Source organism: Paroedura picta, chromosome 1, assembly GCF_049243985.1.
Source record: "Paroedura picta isolate Pp20150507F chromosome 1, Ppicta_v3.0, whole genome shotgun sequence".
Taxonomy (NCBI): domain Eukaryota; kingdom Metazoa; phylum Chordata; class Lepidosauria; order Squamata; family Gekkonidae; genus Paroedura; species Paroedura picta.
The window spans coordinates 118,438,551-118,456,449 of NC_135369.1; the positions used below are offsets into that span (position 1 = coordinate 118,438,551).

Below are 17,899 nucleotides of genomic sequence, written 5' to 3' on the forward strand. Positions count from 1 at the left end.
ATGCCCTGAACTGACCAATCATGGGACTGTTAAAGTGTTCTCTCTGTTACTGCTGTTACTATTGTTATTCATCTTGAAATCATTACTGAGTTATGCTGTATTGTTCTAATGTTCCTGTTCCCCTATGCTTCAGGTAAACCACCCTGAGCCTCAGGGAAGGGTGGTATATAAATGTAGTAAATAAATAAATGAATGAATAAGCAGTCATGGGGCAACCTGCTACCATCTGACTTGCATGACTCAGCCAGGATCGGGCATGCAGCATGGCAGGCTAACACATTTCTTTCCCTCCCGCACACCCTTTCAAGCACCAAAACAGATATTGGGGGGGGCAGCTATTTCAGCACTTGAAAATGCACTGGGGGAGGGGTGACAAGAGTGCCTCAGTGCCCAATCAGAATCAGGCCCTCACAGCACTTTAAAATCACTTTAAAATGACTTTGTCATCCCCATAGCAAATATGAACATGCTCTCATATCTGGTTTGGCCATGATAATAATTTGAATTGTTTTAGGAGGCAGCAGCAAAGATGGTGAAGCTACAAGTAGCCCAGAGTTCCTATGTTGCACATGATCTACAGTGAAAAGTGGATTTTTTAAAAAAACTCTGCTGAAACAAACTCTCCCTTACAAAAAGGTTACATTTTCAGTCTCTGATACCATCATTTGCCAGTCTAACAAAGTTTTAACAGATGCACAGAAAGTAGCTTTCCTGCAGTGGAACACAGCAGCACCCTTTTAATCACAAGCATCCCATTGGGAATTAGTAACTTACTATCTGTAACATGGTATATAGTTTGCTCCACAGGACTGTGCTACAAATGAAGAATTTAAGCAGCAGGAGTGGTTCCAAATCACTGGCAGATGTAAAACAGGGAAGAATCCAAATGTTGACAACTAAAATCACATTTCAAGCCTATATACTCAAATATGGGTAATAAGCTCACTTTCTTGATAGCTATTTAACCCATATATTTGAATTCCCTTACTCAATTTCATCTCAAAATTTTAAGATTGATAGTTTGTTTATTTAAATGAATACAAATGAATCAAATTACTTTCTTCCTTTCCTATCTATTTTTGGACAGGAAAACACTTTAAATGGAAGGGGGGATAGTGTAGAAACTGCATAAGATCATATAGAAACAGTAGCCTCTACTTGCCCTTGAAAGCACATATTGTTCTTTCCCACCAATTAAAAATATCTCATGCTTGTATAGAAAAAGAGAAGTGCCACAAAAAGTACAATTTCTACCAACACTACATCTACAAAATACCACTTACCTTGTCTAACAGCTAATGTTGTGGTATAAACCAAAAATAGGAGAATGTAGTTGAGGAAGCTCTGAAAGACTGGAGTGTTGGCATGAAAATCCTCTGACAAATACTTGCTGGTCAAGCCAATACCGCAAATAAGCAGTGATAGAACCTGTCCAAGAGCTATAGACAGCAGAAGCTCCCTAGAAGAAGAAAGGAAGACAAAGATAAAACACAATCAGCATCCCTGGCTAGGCAGGAGAGAATCCAGAAACATACACATTTTGTCAAATACTAAAATGTGGAAGGAAAGATATTTCAGTGATCAGTGAAACAGAGATCAAAATTAACTCTGTTGTCCACTCCTCAACATTTCAGCACACCACATTTTCCAATCAAGCAGCCAAAAGAAACCACTGGAAATTTTTTGAGCTATACATGGAATTCATGCATAAGTTTCTCTTTCAGTGGAGAAGATAAACGGTAGAGTTCTCCACAAAAGTGTAAAGAATAGGGACATTCCCTGCAAGAGTCTTGGGCAATAATCCAACTATACCACAGAAAATGTAACATCCATGTGACATTACAGCAGACCTTGATTTAAACTACTGCACAAATACAGGTGATTTAGAGCAAGTCACTTCTGAGACAGGCCCTGACTTCAGTTATAGGGCCAGAGTTCCTGGCATGGAATGTAGGGTTGAAAGTAAGCCCCACTCGCTTGGGCAAAAGGTGAGAAGAACAGAATCTTGGGGAGGCTTCTAAAGGAACAGAACAAAGATTGAGTCCATTTAAGATTAATAAAGTTTTATTCAAGGTATAAGTACACTTCTTCAGCAGCTGAAAGTTTATCCCTTGAATAAAACTTTGTTGGTCTGGACTCAAACTTTATTTTGCTGCTTCAGACCAACACAGTTACCCAACTGAATCTATTTCCACAGGAAGCAGAAGAGAGGTCTGGGTGGAGAGAAGGTATATTTGAAGGCAGTTTGTGGTGGGAAATGCCTGTCAGGTCAAATTGGATCACTCAAGAACCTCTAGCGAGGAATGCTGACATGGCTTTACTTCTTTGTAAAACTTTAGTGCTAAGATAACCCAATCCTTTATACAGTCGCGTGTGTGCATGTTAAGTGCTGTCAAGTCACTTCTGACTTATGGTGATCCTATGAATTAATGTCCTCCAAAACTTCCTATTGTTAACACCCGTGCTCAGGTCTTGCAAACTGAAGTCCATGCCTTCTTTTATTGAATCAATCCATCTCATATTGGGTCATCCTATTTTTCTGCTGCTTTCAAGTTTTCCTAGCATTATTGACTTTTCAAATGATTATTGTCTTCTCATAATATGGCCAAAGTATGATAACCTCAGTTTGGTCATTTTAGCTCCTAGGCCCATTATGCACGGCCGCCGAAACGGCGATTTCGGGTCACGTGGAAAACGCGGAGGGGGAAGACGCGACGCATACCGGTTATGCACGGGGCGGGGCGCGACGGCGGCAAAACCCAGAGTAACCGATTATGCACGCGCCGATCCGGGCGCCGCTTCTGGTTGCGCCCCGCTCACCTGGAAGCTGCGCTTTCTTCCGCGTTTCACTGACGCGGCTTTTTCAGCGGCATGCACCGAAGCTGCAGCCGGTTGCAGCCGGCTCCGTGCGTTATCCGTGATTTTAGTCGCCGCCATTCCACCCCGAATGTGCGCTAAAACCCCCGTGCATAATGGGTCCTAGGGAGTTCAGGCTTGATTTGATGTAGAACCCATTAATTTGTCCAAATTAGTGCTCCCGATTAATTAATGAGACATCCCAATTAGTAATCCATACAGAGAAAAGCTTCTGTCTCTTGAAGGATATTCTTGCTTTAGTTGGATGTTATGAAATGATCCAAAATTGCCCTCTGCATACTATTGTTTCACTAACACAGAGTTGATACCCAGCTCTGCATTCCTTTCCCCCCTAATTCCGAGGAAGCTGTTGATGTTCTAAGCTAATATTTGGCATTAGTAATGAGATGGATGAGAGGGAACAAATGAGTAATTGTGCTCCATATTGCAACCCTAAAGTGAGTTGTACATTTCATGTAATCTTTTCTAAAAATGTGGATTGTCTTGATTGCACCATACCAGCCTCAGTACTTCTGATGGAGATAACTAACCATGTACAAATTGGCAACACATTTCTATAGGTATATACATATTTATTCTACAATGCCTAATACAACTGAAGCTTGGATGATTTTTCCCTAAATTAAAGCTATTCTGCGCATAAACTAGTTATTTCTGTTCGTAAGCAATCCAAATACTAGAGGATGGAACAGACTTGTTCTCTCTTGCCACGGAAGGACGGACAAGAACCAATGGGATGAAATTAATTCAAAAGAAATTCCGTCTAAGCATCTGGAAGACATTCCTGACAGAGCAGTTTCTCAGTGGAACAGGCTTCCTCAGGAGGTGGTGGGTTCTCCATCTCTGGAAATCTTTAAACAGAGGCTGGATAGCCATCTGACGGAGAGGCTGTTTCTGTGAAGGTTCAAGGGGGTGACAGGTTAGAGTGGATGAGCAATAGGGTTATGAGTGTCCTGCATAGTGGAGGGGGTTGGACTAGATGACCCATGAGGTACCTTCCAACTCTACTATTCTATGATTCTATGAAATACCCAGGTGGCACAAAATAGAGTTAGACACTGTTATACCTGTTTTGTTTTCAACACCTTTTCTAAGCATTTCTGGAGCTGAACCTTCTTTCCCAGTATGGCAGTGCACAGAGCTGAAACTGTCGGGAAGATTCCAGTATAAGATGTTTTTCTGCACAGTCTTACCAGCTTAGAACCCATCAATATATAGGTAAATAGGAAATTTCTCCCTGAAGTTTTAATTCTGGACTTAAAGTTAATTTTATGTTGTCATTTTGGACAGCTGTTCCTAGAGCTCTTCATTACCTTTTTGGAATTTCACCATCTTGAATAATCAACAAATTTGACTGTCTTCACTGTCCAACTCAACTCAAGATCACATTGTTAAGTCCTCACTACGAAAAGGAGATCTTGAGGACTTCTGTTCAACAGCTAAGATGAAAGCTAGTGATTTCTTTCTACACTCCACTTACAGTTTCAAACTTGTAACCAGTCTCCAAAAAACCTCTGTTACATTTTCTTGGGTGCCTTGGTCAAACTCCTTAAAGCTTCAAGTAAATTTAATTGTCTACAAGCTTGTAATGACACCCGTAAAACATCTTTGTCAGTTAGATTATACTTCTCTGAGCAGAAACCATGCTGACTTTCTTAATGTTCTCTACCTACTATTATAATCCTTTTCTCCATTTATGCAAATGAGTCTGCAAAAGACATCCCTGAATCTTTTTAAAATCAGGAAATTGGTTTTAATGGGAAGTTACACATTTTTATTTAAAAGAGTAACAATTTCACATAGGATATTTTCAAGAGCTATTACATAAATGTCATCCAGCACAAACCCATGATAGTTATGAGATCATTTTGTCACCGGGGGAGAAGTTTCATATTGTTATTGTTCAGTGACCTTTTGAGCAGCATTTCTATCAAGAATGGAGAAGGTTATCCAATTGAGTGAATGAATTTTTTTTTCTTCCAGGGAGAGTTTTGATGAGTACTACCTTCATATTCATTTGCTCATTTAAATTCAGACAGTAACAAAAAGGCATAGCTATACCTTCCATTTCTTCTGAAATTATGATATCCAGCAAGATAGGATTATAGAACTCCATAACCATGGTCAACATTTCATTTTGCTAAAAGGCTCTCTATCTATGGGTGCCATCATAAACAGAGTTTTATTCTTCTAAGTCCATTGAAGTCAGTAGGCTTAGAAGGGTGTCATTTTGTTTAAGATTGCCCTGTAAATCACAAGGAAGGTCATGATAAGTGGTAAGCAAGTTAAGTATCTGCTAAATAAAGTTCCTTGAAAGGCCATTTCCAACTTCTGGCTTGATTAACCCGAGGTCAGGGACATTCCTTGGATCAAAACAAATGCCTATAAAACGAGGAAATTCTTTCCAAAATCAGTCTCGGAAGCACAGACATATTATGTGTTTCCATGGATTGCCACCACAGAGCTGGCAATCCTAATCTTTATCCTAACAAAATAAATTCCTTTTTTCCTGTTGACCTTAAAATATGTGGATTGATTTTTGCTACAGTTTATTTAAGCCATCATGAAGAAAGGAATTCAGTGCACAGAGCACTGAGAGACAAACCAAGTTTCTGCACATGAAAGTACTATTAAGCATTGTTCATATTCAGAATTCATTAATAGTTCAGGTATTAACAAAGTATACCTACAATGCTCGAGCTCGATGTTCTACAGCATTATAATGACTGTGAAGATACAATTCTAAAGCCCTTTTATTGATGGCTACTCTTCGCTGTATTTCCTAGATCAGGGATGCCCAACCAGGGGTCTGTGGATCTCTGGGGGTCATAGAATCATAGAATAATAGAGTTAGAAGGTACCTCATGGGTCATCTAGTCCAACCCCCTGCACTATGCAGGACACTCACAAATCTATCACTCACCCACTGTAACTTGAAACCCTCTTAAGTTTTCACAGAATCAGCCTCTCCATCAGATGGCTATTCAGCCTCTGTTTAAAAATTTCCAAAGATGGAGAACCTCCCACCTCCCGAGGAAGCCTGTTTCACTGAGAAACTGCTCTAACTGTCAGGAACTTCTTTCTGATGTTTAGACGGAATTTCTCTTGCATTAATTTCATCCCATTGGTTCTGGCCCATCTCTCCAGGGCAAGAGAGAACAACTCTGCTCCATCTTCTATATGGCACCCTTTTAAATACTTGATGATGTTTATCAAATCCCCTCTCAGATGTCTCCTCTCCAAGCTGAACAGACCAAGCTTCCCCAACCTTTCTTCATATGTCTTGGTCTCCAAACCCCTCACTATCTTTGTTGCCCTCCTCTGGACACGCTCCACTGTGTCTACATCCTTCTTCAACTGGGGTGCCCAATACTGAATACAGTACTCCAAGTGAGGCCGAACCAGAGCAGAGTACAGTGGTACTATCACCTCCCATGATCTGGACACGATACTCCGTTTGATACAGCCCAAAATCCCATTTGCCTTTTTAGCCACCAGGTCACACTGTTGACTCATGTTCAATGTATGGTCTACTAAGACTTCTAGAACGTTTTCTCACATGGTACTGCCAAGACAAGTCTCCCCCATCTTATATTGGTGCATTTGGTTTTTCCTACCTAAATGTAGAACTTACATTTGTCTCTATTGAACTTCATTTTATTCAGTTTAGCCCACTTCTCGAGCCTATCAAGATCATCCTATATTCTGATTCTGTCTTCGGTTGTGTTTGCTACCCGTCCCATTTAGTGTCGTCTGCAAATTTAATATGTATCCCTTATAAACCCTAATCCAAATCATTTATAAATATGTTGAACAATACAGGCTCCAGGATAGATCTCTGGGGAACTCCACTTGTCACTCTTCTCCAAGAGGATGCTGAACCATTAACTCATACCCTTTGGGTACAATCTATCAAGCAGTTATTGATCCACCTGACAGAATTAGAATCCATACCACATTTTACCAACTTGTCAACTTGTAAACTATGTCCACAGCATTCCACTGATCCAGCAAGGTAGTCACTTTCTCAAAAAAAGAGATAAGGTTGGTCTGACATGATTTGTTCTTGCGAAACCCTTAGAAACCACAGCTCTCTGTTCCAGCTGCTCAAGGACTGACTGATGATTTGTTCTAAAATTTTGCCAGCTACAGATTTCAAGCTGATAGGTTGATAGTTACCCAGATCCTCTTTTTTCCGTTTCTTGAAGATGGAGACAACTTTTGCCCGCCTCCAACCATCTGGCACCTCACCTGATCTTCAAGAAATGTCAAAAATAATGGACACAAGTTAAGAGATTACATCTGCAAGTTCTTTTAGTACTCTTGGATGCAATTCATCTGGCCCAGAAGACTTTGTTTCATTTAAAGAAATTAGGTGTTTGTGGACTGCCTCAACTCTAGGCCACCATTCCCATCTCCCCTGTTGTGTTACGTTTTTTCCCTACATTGATCACTATTTCCCTCACAAGAGAAGACTGAGGAGAAATAGGAGTCAAGCAGTTCAGCCCTCTCTTAATCATCTGTCATAATTTCACTTTCTTATCCTAGCAGTGGTCCTACCATGTCCCTAGTATTTTTCTTAATTGAAATATAAATAAATTAGCCTATGTTTAGCACTTATTCCTTTCTCACGCCCTCCAGGCCCACCACTGGCCATTTTGCTAGATGGGGGCTGAAGACCATATAGGGTGTTTGCACACAAGGACCAATGTTGCCAATTGGTTCCACAAAGCGGAAACGCTATTTTAAAAAGTGCAATCTTGGCGTTACGCATACCTGCCTTTGTAGTGGAATCCAGTAGCATTTCATTTGCCTCCCACAGGTTTCCGGTCTCGCAAAAATCGCTAGAAAGGAAGCGATTTTTTCTGTGCTTGGTCCCGCCCCTGGACCAATTTCCCTAGAAGCGCTACAACAAATCGCTTTTCGCGGCACTGTTGCAGGAGTATTGCAGATTGTGTGCGACGTCTTGCGGAACTTCAAATTAGTAGCGTTTACAATTTGAAAGCCTTCTGCTACATTAAAGTCGTGCAGAATGGACACATATATGGTTATATCACCTGATAAATGTTTAATAAATGTATAAAACTCCCACCCATTCAGGAAACCCTTCCAGGGCCATCAGGAAACCCCAGGGTTTCATGAAACTCTAGTTGAGAAAGCCTGCATTAAATGAACCAAAATTAGGGGGGGAAACCCCTCTGAGGGATGGGAAAGCCAGGCAGTTGGCACATGCCCAATAACAACCTTGGATGCCCTTTACTGGTCAGTTGCAGGGAAGATGGAATAAGACTTGTAGGTCAGTGGTACTGTTGTGCCACAACAATCAAATAAATCTTTCAGAGCTGATGAGATAATCTTCAGTTTTACATAGGCATGGTTCCTCTTTTCTCACCAGTATGTTCAAACAGGTGCACACTGTATATCATTACATGATACACAAGAACACTCACAATCAAAGCCAGTCAGAGCCATCAAAATACTGTCCCCCTAAGCAATTTACCTAGGCTCAAGGACTTCTCCCTCTTCTCAGCAGCCCAGGATATGAGCCAGCTTGGTGTAGTGGCAAGCTGGATCTGATTCCCTTCTCCTCCTCCACATGCAGCCAGCTGGGTGACCTGGGCAGCAGTGATAAAGATGTTCTGACTGAGAAGTAATATAAGGCCGCTCTCGGCCTCACCCACCTCATAGGGTGTCTGTTGTGGGGAAAGAAAAGGAAAGGCGAATGTAAGCCACTTTGAGACTCCTTTGGTAAGCTGACCAGGCGTCCCGACAGTCTCATGGGACTGTCACGCATTTGGCCAAAATGTCCCGCGTTCCGTTAAGCTCTTTAAAAGTTCCACGATGCACCTGGCTGCGTATCGCAGCTCGGCCCGCCCCGGGCCGCCCCACTTTTGCCAAGATCAAGCCAGCCCTGCCCCATGAGGCAGCTAGGCAGTTCTGAGGGAGGTGTGCGAGGTGGCGAGGCTCTGAGGGCGTGTGAGGCTCTCAGTCTCAGCAAGGTGTGCGAGGCGATGCTGACCTCCTGGCCACATGGCACCTGCCTCCACCTGCCCACCGGGGCCCCGAGAAGCCGCTGAGCGCAGCCCAGCCCAATGGCTCCACCTGGCTACCGCCGGGGCTCATGTACCGCCACCACCTCCTGGTCCTTCTGGTCGTCCTTCTCCTGGTCACCTGGTGGTCAGGTAAGTGCGCCCCAGCCCCTGCGGCTGCCAGCCCTCAGGGGGCTGTTCCTGCCAGGGCACTGGGGCCCACCCCGTGGCAGTGTGCGGGCAGGGGCCCTCCGCCACCGCCACCGCCTGGGCTCCCAGGGAGGGGGACCAGAGGCTCCAGGGTAAGCGCCTCAGGTTAGCCTCCCCAATGCTTTCCAGCCCACCACACCCCCACCTTTTCTGCAGGGCTCCCCCAGGCTGGCTAGGTTGCTGCCGTGCGGGTCTTGGCCCGATTCTGCCCTGCTGCCCTTGCTGGGGTTGGGAGGGCCGTTGGGCGCAGAGCCAATTTCCCCTCGCCTCCCTTTCCCCACTGCATGGCTTCCTCCTATGAGCCCCACTCCACAGCAGCCGGATGCTCTGGAAAGATGGCATTTAAGGGGGGGGGCAATAGCTGTCCCGGAGCATATCAGCCAGAGGATCTCTCGGGACGCGTGCTGGGTGGGTGGGTCCACCAGCAGGACAGAAATGTTCTTTGCAGTTGCATGGTGGGGAACCGAATGCACTCTGTGCTTGCTCAGAGGCGTTCTAGCCAGAGTTCTTGCCATCCGAAGGCATGGTGGAAAATGCTGAGCCGCAGAGCTGGGTGGGAGTAGTGGGGTGTGGGGGCAAGGGGGTCTGGGGGCAAGGGAGAGACGGGATAGGAGACTTGAGGTTGGAGGGATCAGCATGCAGGGCTGGGTGTTGAGGGGCTGCTGCACATGTCTGCAGGCGAGTTGCTAAGATCTCACAGATGAGGAGATATCTCACCTTGGTTTACACTTTAAAAAGCGAGGTGCTCAACCCTATGTGTCTTTTTCTGTACCTTCCTTGGATGGAACAGCTTAATAGCTTTTGGTCAGATGTCTAGTGCTTTTGAAATGTTTCTGGACTCTTGCAAAGGTTCTTGCAAAGGCCCTTTGAAGGTAGGCTGGTATCACTATCCAGATGGCCTGAGTAGCTTGCTTGGTAAGTGGTGAGTTTTTAACTAGAAGAAGAAGAGTTGGTTTTTATACCCAGCTTTTCACAGCCTGAAAGGATTTCAAAATGGCTTACGATCACCTTCCTTTCCATTCCCTACAACAGACACCCTGTGTGAGGCAGATGGAGCTGACAGCTCTGTGAGAACTGCTCTGTGAGAACAGTGCTATCAGGGCTGTGACTAGCCCAGGGTCACCCAGCTGACTTCATGTGGAAGAGGGGGAATCAAGCCTAGCTCGCTGGATTAGAAACCACTATTCCACATGGCTTTCTCAGTTATGCTGTTGTGTTGTTTATCAGGGCTGCTGAGTGTTCAGAGCCAGTGACTGGCCTGACCGGAGATTTAGCTGTTCTTGAGACATAATGGCCCAGAGTGTGAATATTTTGGAGATAACAGCTTTGGCCTTGCTTTAGTGGTACCCGTGATGGGTGTTGAGAGATGGGTAGGCTCCAATTTGCCGAACACAATAGTGTGAATTTAATGCTGAATTAATCAAACACTTGATTTTTTAAGGGATTTTAACACACACACACAAACACCCAGTCAATGGTGCCCCACTTTCCCAAAGTTAAAATCTAGTCAGAATTCTCTACCTTTGGGTAGAGAAAAGTGACATATAAGAACCAACTCTTCTTTTTAATCCTGGAGATTACGTTAGGTGTTTTCCAGTATAAACCCACCAGATTCTTTAATGGCCCATACTTAAGCATTTCAGATTCCTACTGTGCTCAATTAATACTGAGGAAAAATAAGTTAACAGAGAGCAAAGTTAAGTGCTGAAAGCAAGCAGTGGTTTCTCAGTACATAAAATCCATCCATTTTAGATACAAGTTAAGAATGAGATGGTTCCAGTTTATTGGTTTTCCCTTAGGCTTCAAGATAAATCTTTCCCTTACTCACTAGTTTTTAGTGCAGTGAGAAAATATGGCAGCTTTTGACAGCACGGCAAATTTATAACAGGCTTGACACGTTGATAGAACAGACTGAGGAGGGGGAAAAACTCCCCCCCCTGAAAAAAAACAAGGGCACTGATCTCATTTTCCTCTTTTTAATAGAGTTTTAAATTGCAATTTTCTGCATGAGTTTGTTTTTGGTGCAAATAAAAAGTTTGAAAGGAGACAGGAGCTCTCCCACTGCAGATTTCAAAATGGTTAGTGTGCAGTAGCTTCTGGCTTGGGGAACTGTGCTCTGGTATCTCAAAGCAAGAGATGGAAAAGCTCATTGGTCTACAGTGAAATGAATCATTAAAAAAAACCCACCACAAGTGTCATGAATACCCATTTTAATTCAAAAACTCTATGATTTTAATATCTTGCATCCTTTCAGTTATTCTTTACACAACTCTCCTCTTCCTCTGAACTGACCTGCGAACATATTAAGCTATTTTACAGCCAACCAGACCACGGCAGTGAGAGAGGATGACATACTACCAACTTTGTATACACCATCACTATTAGCCTTGAACTGTATGTTGCTAGAGACAACATATGTCACCTGAAGGCACCACCAGCAATGAGGCGGGGAGAGTCTTTCAAATCTAAACAGCAACCTCTATTCATCTTGCTTTACAGCAGCAGTAATGCTGCTTACCCCTCCTTTGCTTATAGTTAGCTGCACCCCAGCACTCTTCCCCAATGTCTTGCCCCAGCTGCCTGGAAGACGGAAGTGTTTAGCCAGATATGGATCCTCTCAACAACAACAAGGCAGCAATGCTGCTACAACCCCCCCCCCCCACAGCTAACCTAAAAGCAACTGTTTGGGGGCAAGGGAACTTCAAAGAGATAAGCCAATGTGAAATCTGTTGACTTAGAATTCATTAACAAGTTTATGCTTAACAGGGCTTTGGAATTCCTCAATCACCAGACACTATGCTGTTGAGTTTAATTCACGGTGACCCCATGAAGTTCTACGTCATGGAGTTTTTAAGGTTTGCCATTGTCTTCCTTTGTAGAGCAGCCCCAGTCTTCCTTGGTGGTCCATTGTGCTTGGTTTACAAGCTCTGACAAGATCAAGCTAGTTTGGGCTATTAGGGCTCCCACGCTTAATCATTACATGAGCTATTATCTTGCTTATTCTTCTATAACCTCCTATTGCATCTTCTTATCTTAGATTTTATGTTACTCCTGCTTTGCCTCTCTAACAAGAGTTGGGGTGGCCAACTGAATAATCATTGCTTTAAATTGGCCTTTGTTTGTGACATCCTCCTTCCTCCCCACAATCTTGTTATGAATCTAAATTCCAAATATACCTACCAATGCATTAGATGAAGTAAGCTGACTCATAAAACAAATGCTAGAATACATGTCACTAGTTAAAGGTAACAGCTAGGTTTTATTTCTTTCCTGTGAATAGTTTTTAATTTTTACACACCCACTATATGTTGTTGTTAGTTGCGAAGTTGTGTCCGACCCATCGCAACCCCATGGACAATGAACCTCCAGGCCTTCCTGCCATCTATCATTCCCCGGAGTCCATTTAAGTTCACACAGACTGCTTCCGTGACTCCATCCAGCCACCTCATTCTCTGTTGTCCCCTTCTTCTTTGGCCCTCAATTGCTCCCAGCATTAGGCTCTTCTCCAGGGAGTCCTTCCTTCTCATGAGGTGGCCAAAGTATTTGAGTTTCATCTTCAGGATCTGGCCAGTAAGGGCTGATCTCCTCTAGGACTGACCGGTTTGTTCGCCTTGCAGTCCAAGGTAGTGATCCCCAACCTGTGGGCCGCGGACCACATGTGGTCCTTCGACTAATTGGAGGTGGGCCCCGAAGGACGCCTTCTCCCCCCACCCCGACCCTTTACTTCATCCCCCCAGCCCTTTACAACACACTTCATTGTTGTGGCGTGTCTGTATCTTATTTTGAAGGGATGTTTAAACATTACCATAGCGATCAGAGAGCGCCAGGGCAGTGTTTGAGAGTAGAGGAGTAAACTACCCCCCCCCCACCGGGCCTCAGTAAAAAGTGTTGAGTGGCCCCGGCGTTGAGTGGTCCCCGGTGATAAAAAGGTTGAGGACTACTGGTCCAATGGACTCGCAAGAGTCTTCTCCAGCACCAGAGTTCAAAAGCCTCAATTCTTTGATGCTCGGCCTTCTTTATGGTCCAACTTGCACAGCCATACATTGCAACTTGGAAGACCATAGCCTTTACTAGATGCACTTTTGTTGGCAGGGTGATGTCTCTGTTTTTTAGGATGCTGTCTAGATTTGCCATAGCTTTCCTCCCCAGGAGCAAGCGCCTTTTAATTTCTTTGCAGCAGTCCCCATCTGCAGTGATCTTGGAGCCCAGGAAAATAAAATCTGTCACTGCCTCCATTTCTTCCCCATCTATTTGCCAGGAATTGAGAGGCCTGATGCCATGATCTTTGTTTTCTTGATGTTGAGTTTCAAGCCAACTTTTGCACTCTCCTCCTTCACCTGCATCAGGAGGTCTTTTAGTTCCTCTTCGCTTTCTGCCATTATAGTGGTATCATCTGCATATCTGAGGTTATTCATATTCTCACTGCAAAATCCCAATTTGTGACTCATCTAACCCCACCTTTCTCATTATGTTCTCCGCATACAAGTTAAATCGGCAAGGCAACAGTATACAGCCTTGCTGAACTCCTTTCTCAATTTCTCAATCAGTGATTGGTTTTTCAATTTTGAACCAATCCCACTATATACATACAATGATCTAGAATAACATCTGGTTTAAAATTATATGTAGCTATCTATACAAAAGAAATCTGAATGTCATATGCAAACAGCATGGAGGGGAGAGGAAAAAAGGATGGCCAATAGTTTCAGGTGAGCAGCCATCTATAGTAGTAGAATGCCTAGTTGCACCTTAGAGAGCAACACAATTTTCTAGGGTATAAACTTCTATGAGTCAAAGATCATATCATCAGATACCGCAGAGATGGCATCTGACAAAGTGAACCTTGACTAATTAAATTTTAAACCCTGGAAAATACTGTTGGTCTCTATAAAGTTTGACTGTTCTCAAATTTTGTTCCCGTGACCAATGCATCCAATTTATAATGTTTGATTTCCATGGTCACATAGCCCTTTAGAACACTCCCCACTCCCCCCCCCCTTTTGGTGTGTGTAATATACTTCTTGAGCAAACCCCCAAACAACTTTCTTATTTTGGGAATTTTCAGTTCTTCCATATAAATTGGGTATTAACTATAGACAGTGGTGTTGTTAGATCGGAAGAAACCCCACATGGGTGGGCTGGAGAGCCAGTGATGCAGTGCTGGGCAGAAACCATCATGCTGAGGGGGAGGCAGTCCTTCTCTAGCTTGCTCCCACTGCCAATGGTGTAAGCTTGTGCTCCAGCGTAAAAAAATGTGCCAGAACCACCATGGAAATGGACTGGGAAGACATGTTCAACTAACTCCCACAGCCATGGCCTGGGTCCAAGGTTACATGCACAGTGGGCCAAGCAAAGCTCAGTAAGTCAGAGAGGCCCAAGCAGCAGTAAGTCAGAGAGGCCCATGCAGCCAAGGCCACCAGGCAATCCATGGTGAGGCAATGCTGGGATTAAAGCCAGAGATTGTCAGCAAGCTGTACTACCCCCATGAGGTGGCTGCTGTTCCAGGCTGAAAGTCAATGGATTGTCTGATAGGGAAGTGGAAATCAATATCAATAATATGGATGGTGCCTGTGCACAAATAATTTAGGCTCTGAGCTCAAATAAGGCTGAATGGATGCAGGGGTGCAGCTAGGAGGCAAAATATTATTCTACATACATAGCTGAACATGCCAGTGTTACTTATGTATACAAGGGCTTCTTACAATGAAGTCACTTCAAATTCCTATTCCCTCTGCATAACCCCCTGAAGGAGTTAAATTAAAACATTTAGTACAGTGGTCCCCAACCTTTTTATCAGTCAACACTTGACAATTTTACTGAGGCCCGGGGGGGGGGTAGTCTTTTGCCGAGGGACGTCGCCACCGCCGCCTGAGCCCCTGCTCCACTTGCTTTCTTGCTGGCGTCCCTGACTTCCCGCCGCCTGCTGGGGGGCACTGCTAGCAGCAGCTGCGCAGTGCCACACCGAGGGGGAGCCCCAGCCATGGTGGCTGCTGGAGAGCAGCAAAAATGAGCCGGTGGGAGAGTGGCAGGGCAGCCCCCGAGGCAGCAGCCGGGGAGGAGGGCAAGGAGGGACCACGGCCCGGTACCGACTGATCCATGGACCGGTACTGCTCCATGGACTGGGGTTTGGGGACTACTAATTTAGTATATTAAGTAAATTCATTTTAAAGTAAACTCTTTGTTTTAAAGAAACTTCCTTAAGAATTCAAAAATAAACCATGAGATTGGCACACAAATGTCCATATAAGAGGTTAAAGTCAATGCAATTAATTCTATTCGTGCTGAAAAACTATCAGCACTAACAGCACTGGTGACCTCCATGACCCATCAATAAATTTCTATTTCAAGGAAACCTTACTTTTACTGAACCTCAATAGAGATTTGGGTTTTACTACTCACTGCTCTTGATGGGCCCCTTCAGAAGTGTGGATCAAATATATTTGTCTAAAAACTGAAATTCACTCATGCATATGCTTCTGTCCTTCATTTATATGGAGTGAAATCTCAATTGCTGCTTCTTACAGATATGGTAAAAAAGTATTATGTCCATATTCAGTTATCAGTTATGTTTTATAAGTTTAAAAGTGTTACGGTAGAGGTTGCAGCTCATGGATTAATTTATGTGCTTTATCTAGGACTGCCAAACTTCAGGGCCTGAAGTTCTCCAGAATATGCTTATGTATTGTCATCTGTTCTAATAATATAATTCACTGAATAAATTGTTCATTTTGAACATTTAATGTGAACTTTACTGAAGATGCCCACCCTATTCATGCTTACTGGCAATTTTTGAAGTGATGTTTGAATCCACTTACCAACAACAATAGTATTTTGGCTAAAGTTAGGGTTGCCAGTTTTGACTTGGGAAATTCCTCAAAATCTGGGGGCGGTGCCCAAGGAGGATGAAATTTAGGGGAGGACAAGGAACTCATTGTGGATGCAATGCCATAGAATCTGTTCTTAAAGCTACCATTTCCTCAAGGGTAACAGATCACTGTGGTCAGGACATCAGCTGTAATTGTCAGAAATGTGTGTTCTCTCTCTCCCCCTGAGGCTCTCTTTAAACTGGCTCCCTTCCTCAAGAGTACACTAATGGAATTATGTTTTTCTGTGCAATCAAAAAGGCTACTAATGTGTGCAAAAGTTAACATTTTCAGCAACCTAATATGTTGATAAGGTTTATAACCAGGCCATGAGGACCTTTTGACTTCTCTTTATTACAAGCTGTGAGCTGGCAAGAAAAGTAAGAATTAAATCCAAAACAGAAGCTCTGGATTACTTTGAGTAAACTACAGGCTTTCTGCTACAGGATAATCTGTTACACAATTGAAATTCAACCCTAAGAGAGGACTGGCACGTATCCTATATAATGGTTTAAGTCTTGCTAAGTATCTGAAGGGGGATTTAAATGTAGTTTGGGCCTTGAATTAGCAACATATATGCAGAAAGATCACTTTCAGCACTTGCTTTCAACATTCTACTCCTTTCCTATGGACTGAGTCTCTCCTATATATCAAGAGGCCACTCAGGTCTTACATCTCACACTGAAAGAAAATGAAAAATCATAATTAAATGTTCAGTTCCTAAAAAAGAGTAAGAAAATAAAATGGAATAAACAATGTTTTTGGGGTAATTTAAAGAATACAGTTATATTTGCAGATTTTATTTTTGAAAACAGCAGTAAAGGTTAAGCAGCTGCATAATGGCTCTGTTTTTGAAATGTGCTTGTAATCAGAGTTCTGCTCATGTCCTACAATTCATACATGCACAATGCTGAATTTGATTTCCCCCCCTTCAAAACAGCCACTACTCCTAAATGGTACTAGAAAGTATTAGTGAGTAGTGGCCTACTAGTGGAACATAATAAATTAAACCTTCTTTAAAAAGACATAAGGCCAACCTTAAGAACTAACCAAACTGAAACTAACCCAGAAGCCATGAATTGTGGTGTGTCCCATACTTGGCAATGTTTCTGTTTTTGCCAGTCTCTGCAAGCAATGAAAGCGGTTTTTCAAGCAGCTGGTATATTGCATTTGACTTGAAGGATCATTTGTGTAGGTATGATATATGTTATATTGAAGGCTCAAGTACAGAGGGAGCAGATTGTAAACTCACAAGAAAGCAAACTGATAATCAGTTTACAATTCCTGTTAGACTTCTGTCATGTTTTTTCATTTTAGATCATGAATATTAACTTCCTCTTAACAGTCTGAAGTGGGCATGTGCACTAAGAAAAGAAAATTCGAACTGCTTCAGGTTCGGAGGAACCTGCTCTGAACCGTTAAAAGACCGTCCAAAGCAGCTGCTTCGGATCTGGTTTCAGCCAAAGTGTTCTGGTCGTCTCCGAAGCACTTTGCCCATTAAAGTCAATGGCACCATTGAATGGGGAATTTAAGGTTTATGAAGTTTCTGTGGTCTGGGGGCACAGGGGTTTAAGTTAGAGGGTAGATTCAGGAGGAAGCTTCAGGAGGCTCTTCTCTGACTCCCCTCCAAGTTTCAAAAAGATTGGACCAGGGGATCCAATTCTAGGGACTCTGAGGGTGCCCCCAACCTACATCCATTATGTCCAACTAGTAGCTTAAGCCCATTGAAGCAGGAAATACAACGGGCGCTAGCATGTGTGACGGTGGAGTGTAATGCTTTGAAGTATTGGATTTAAAGGGAGGGAGGGAGGGAGGGAGGGAGGGAAGGAAGGAAGGAAGGAATAGAGAAAGGGAGAAAGAGAGCGAGAGAAGGAGAGAAAGAGAAAGTGAGAAAGAGAGAGAGAGAGAAGGGGATAAAGG

At 43.4% G+C, this 17,899-nt stretch overlaps 1 protein-coding gene across 1 annotated transcript in view; it reads right to left on the reverse strand.

Annotated features, from left to right (window-relative positions):
- Positions 1–17,899, reverse strand: part of SLC35F1 (solute carrier family 35 member F1) — a 321,899-nt gene that overhangs the window by 158,569 nt on the left and 145,431 nt on the right. The window contains exon 2 of the mRNA XM_077301087.1: positions 1,284–1,459. Within this exon, the coding sequence (XP_077157202.1) occupies positions 1,284–1,459 (176 nt within the window). The remainder of the gene's footprint in view (positions 1–1,283; positions 1,460–17,899) is intronic.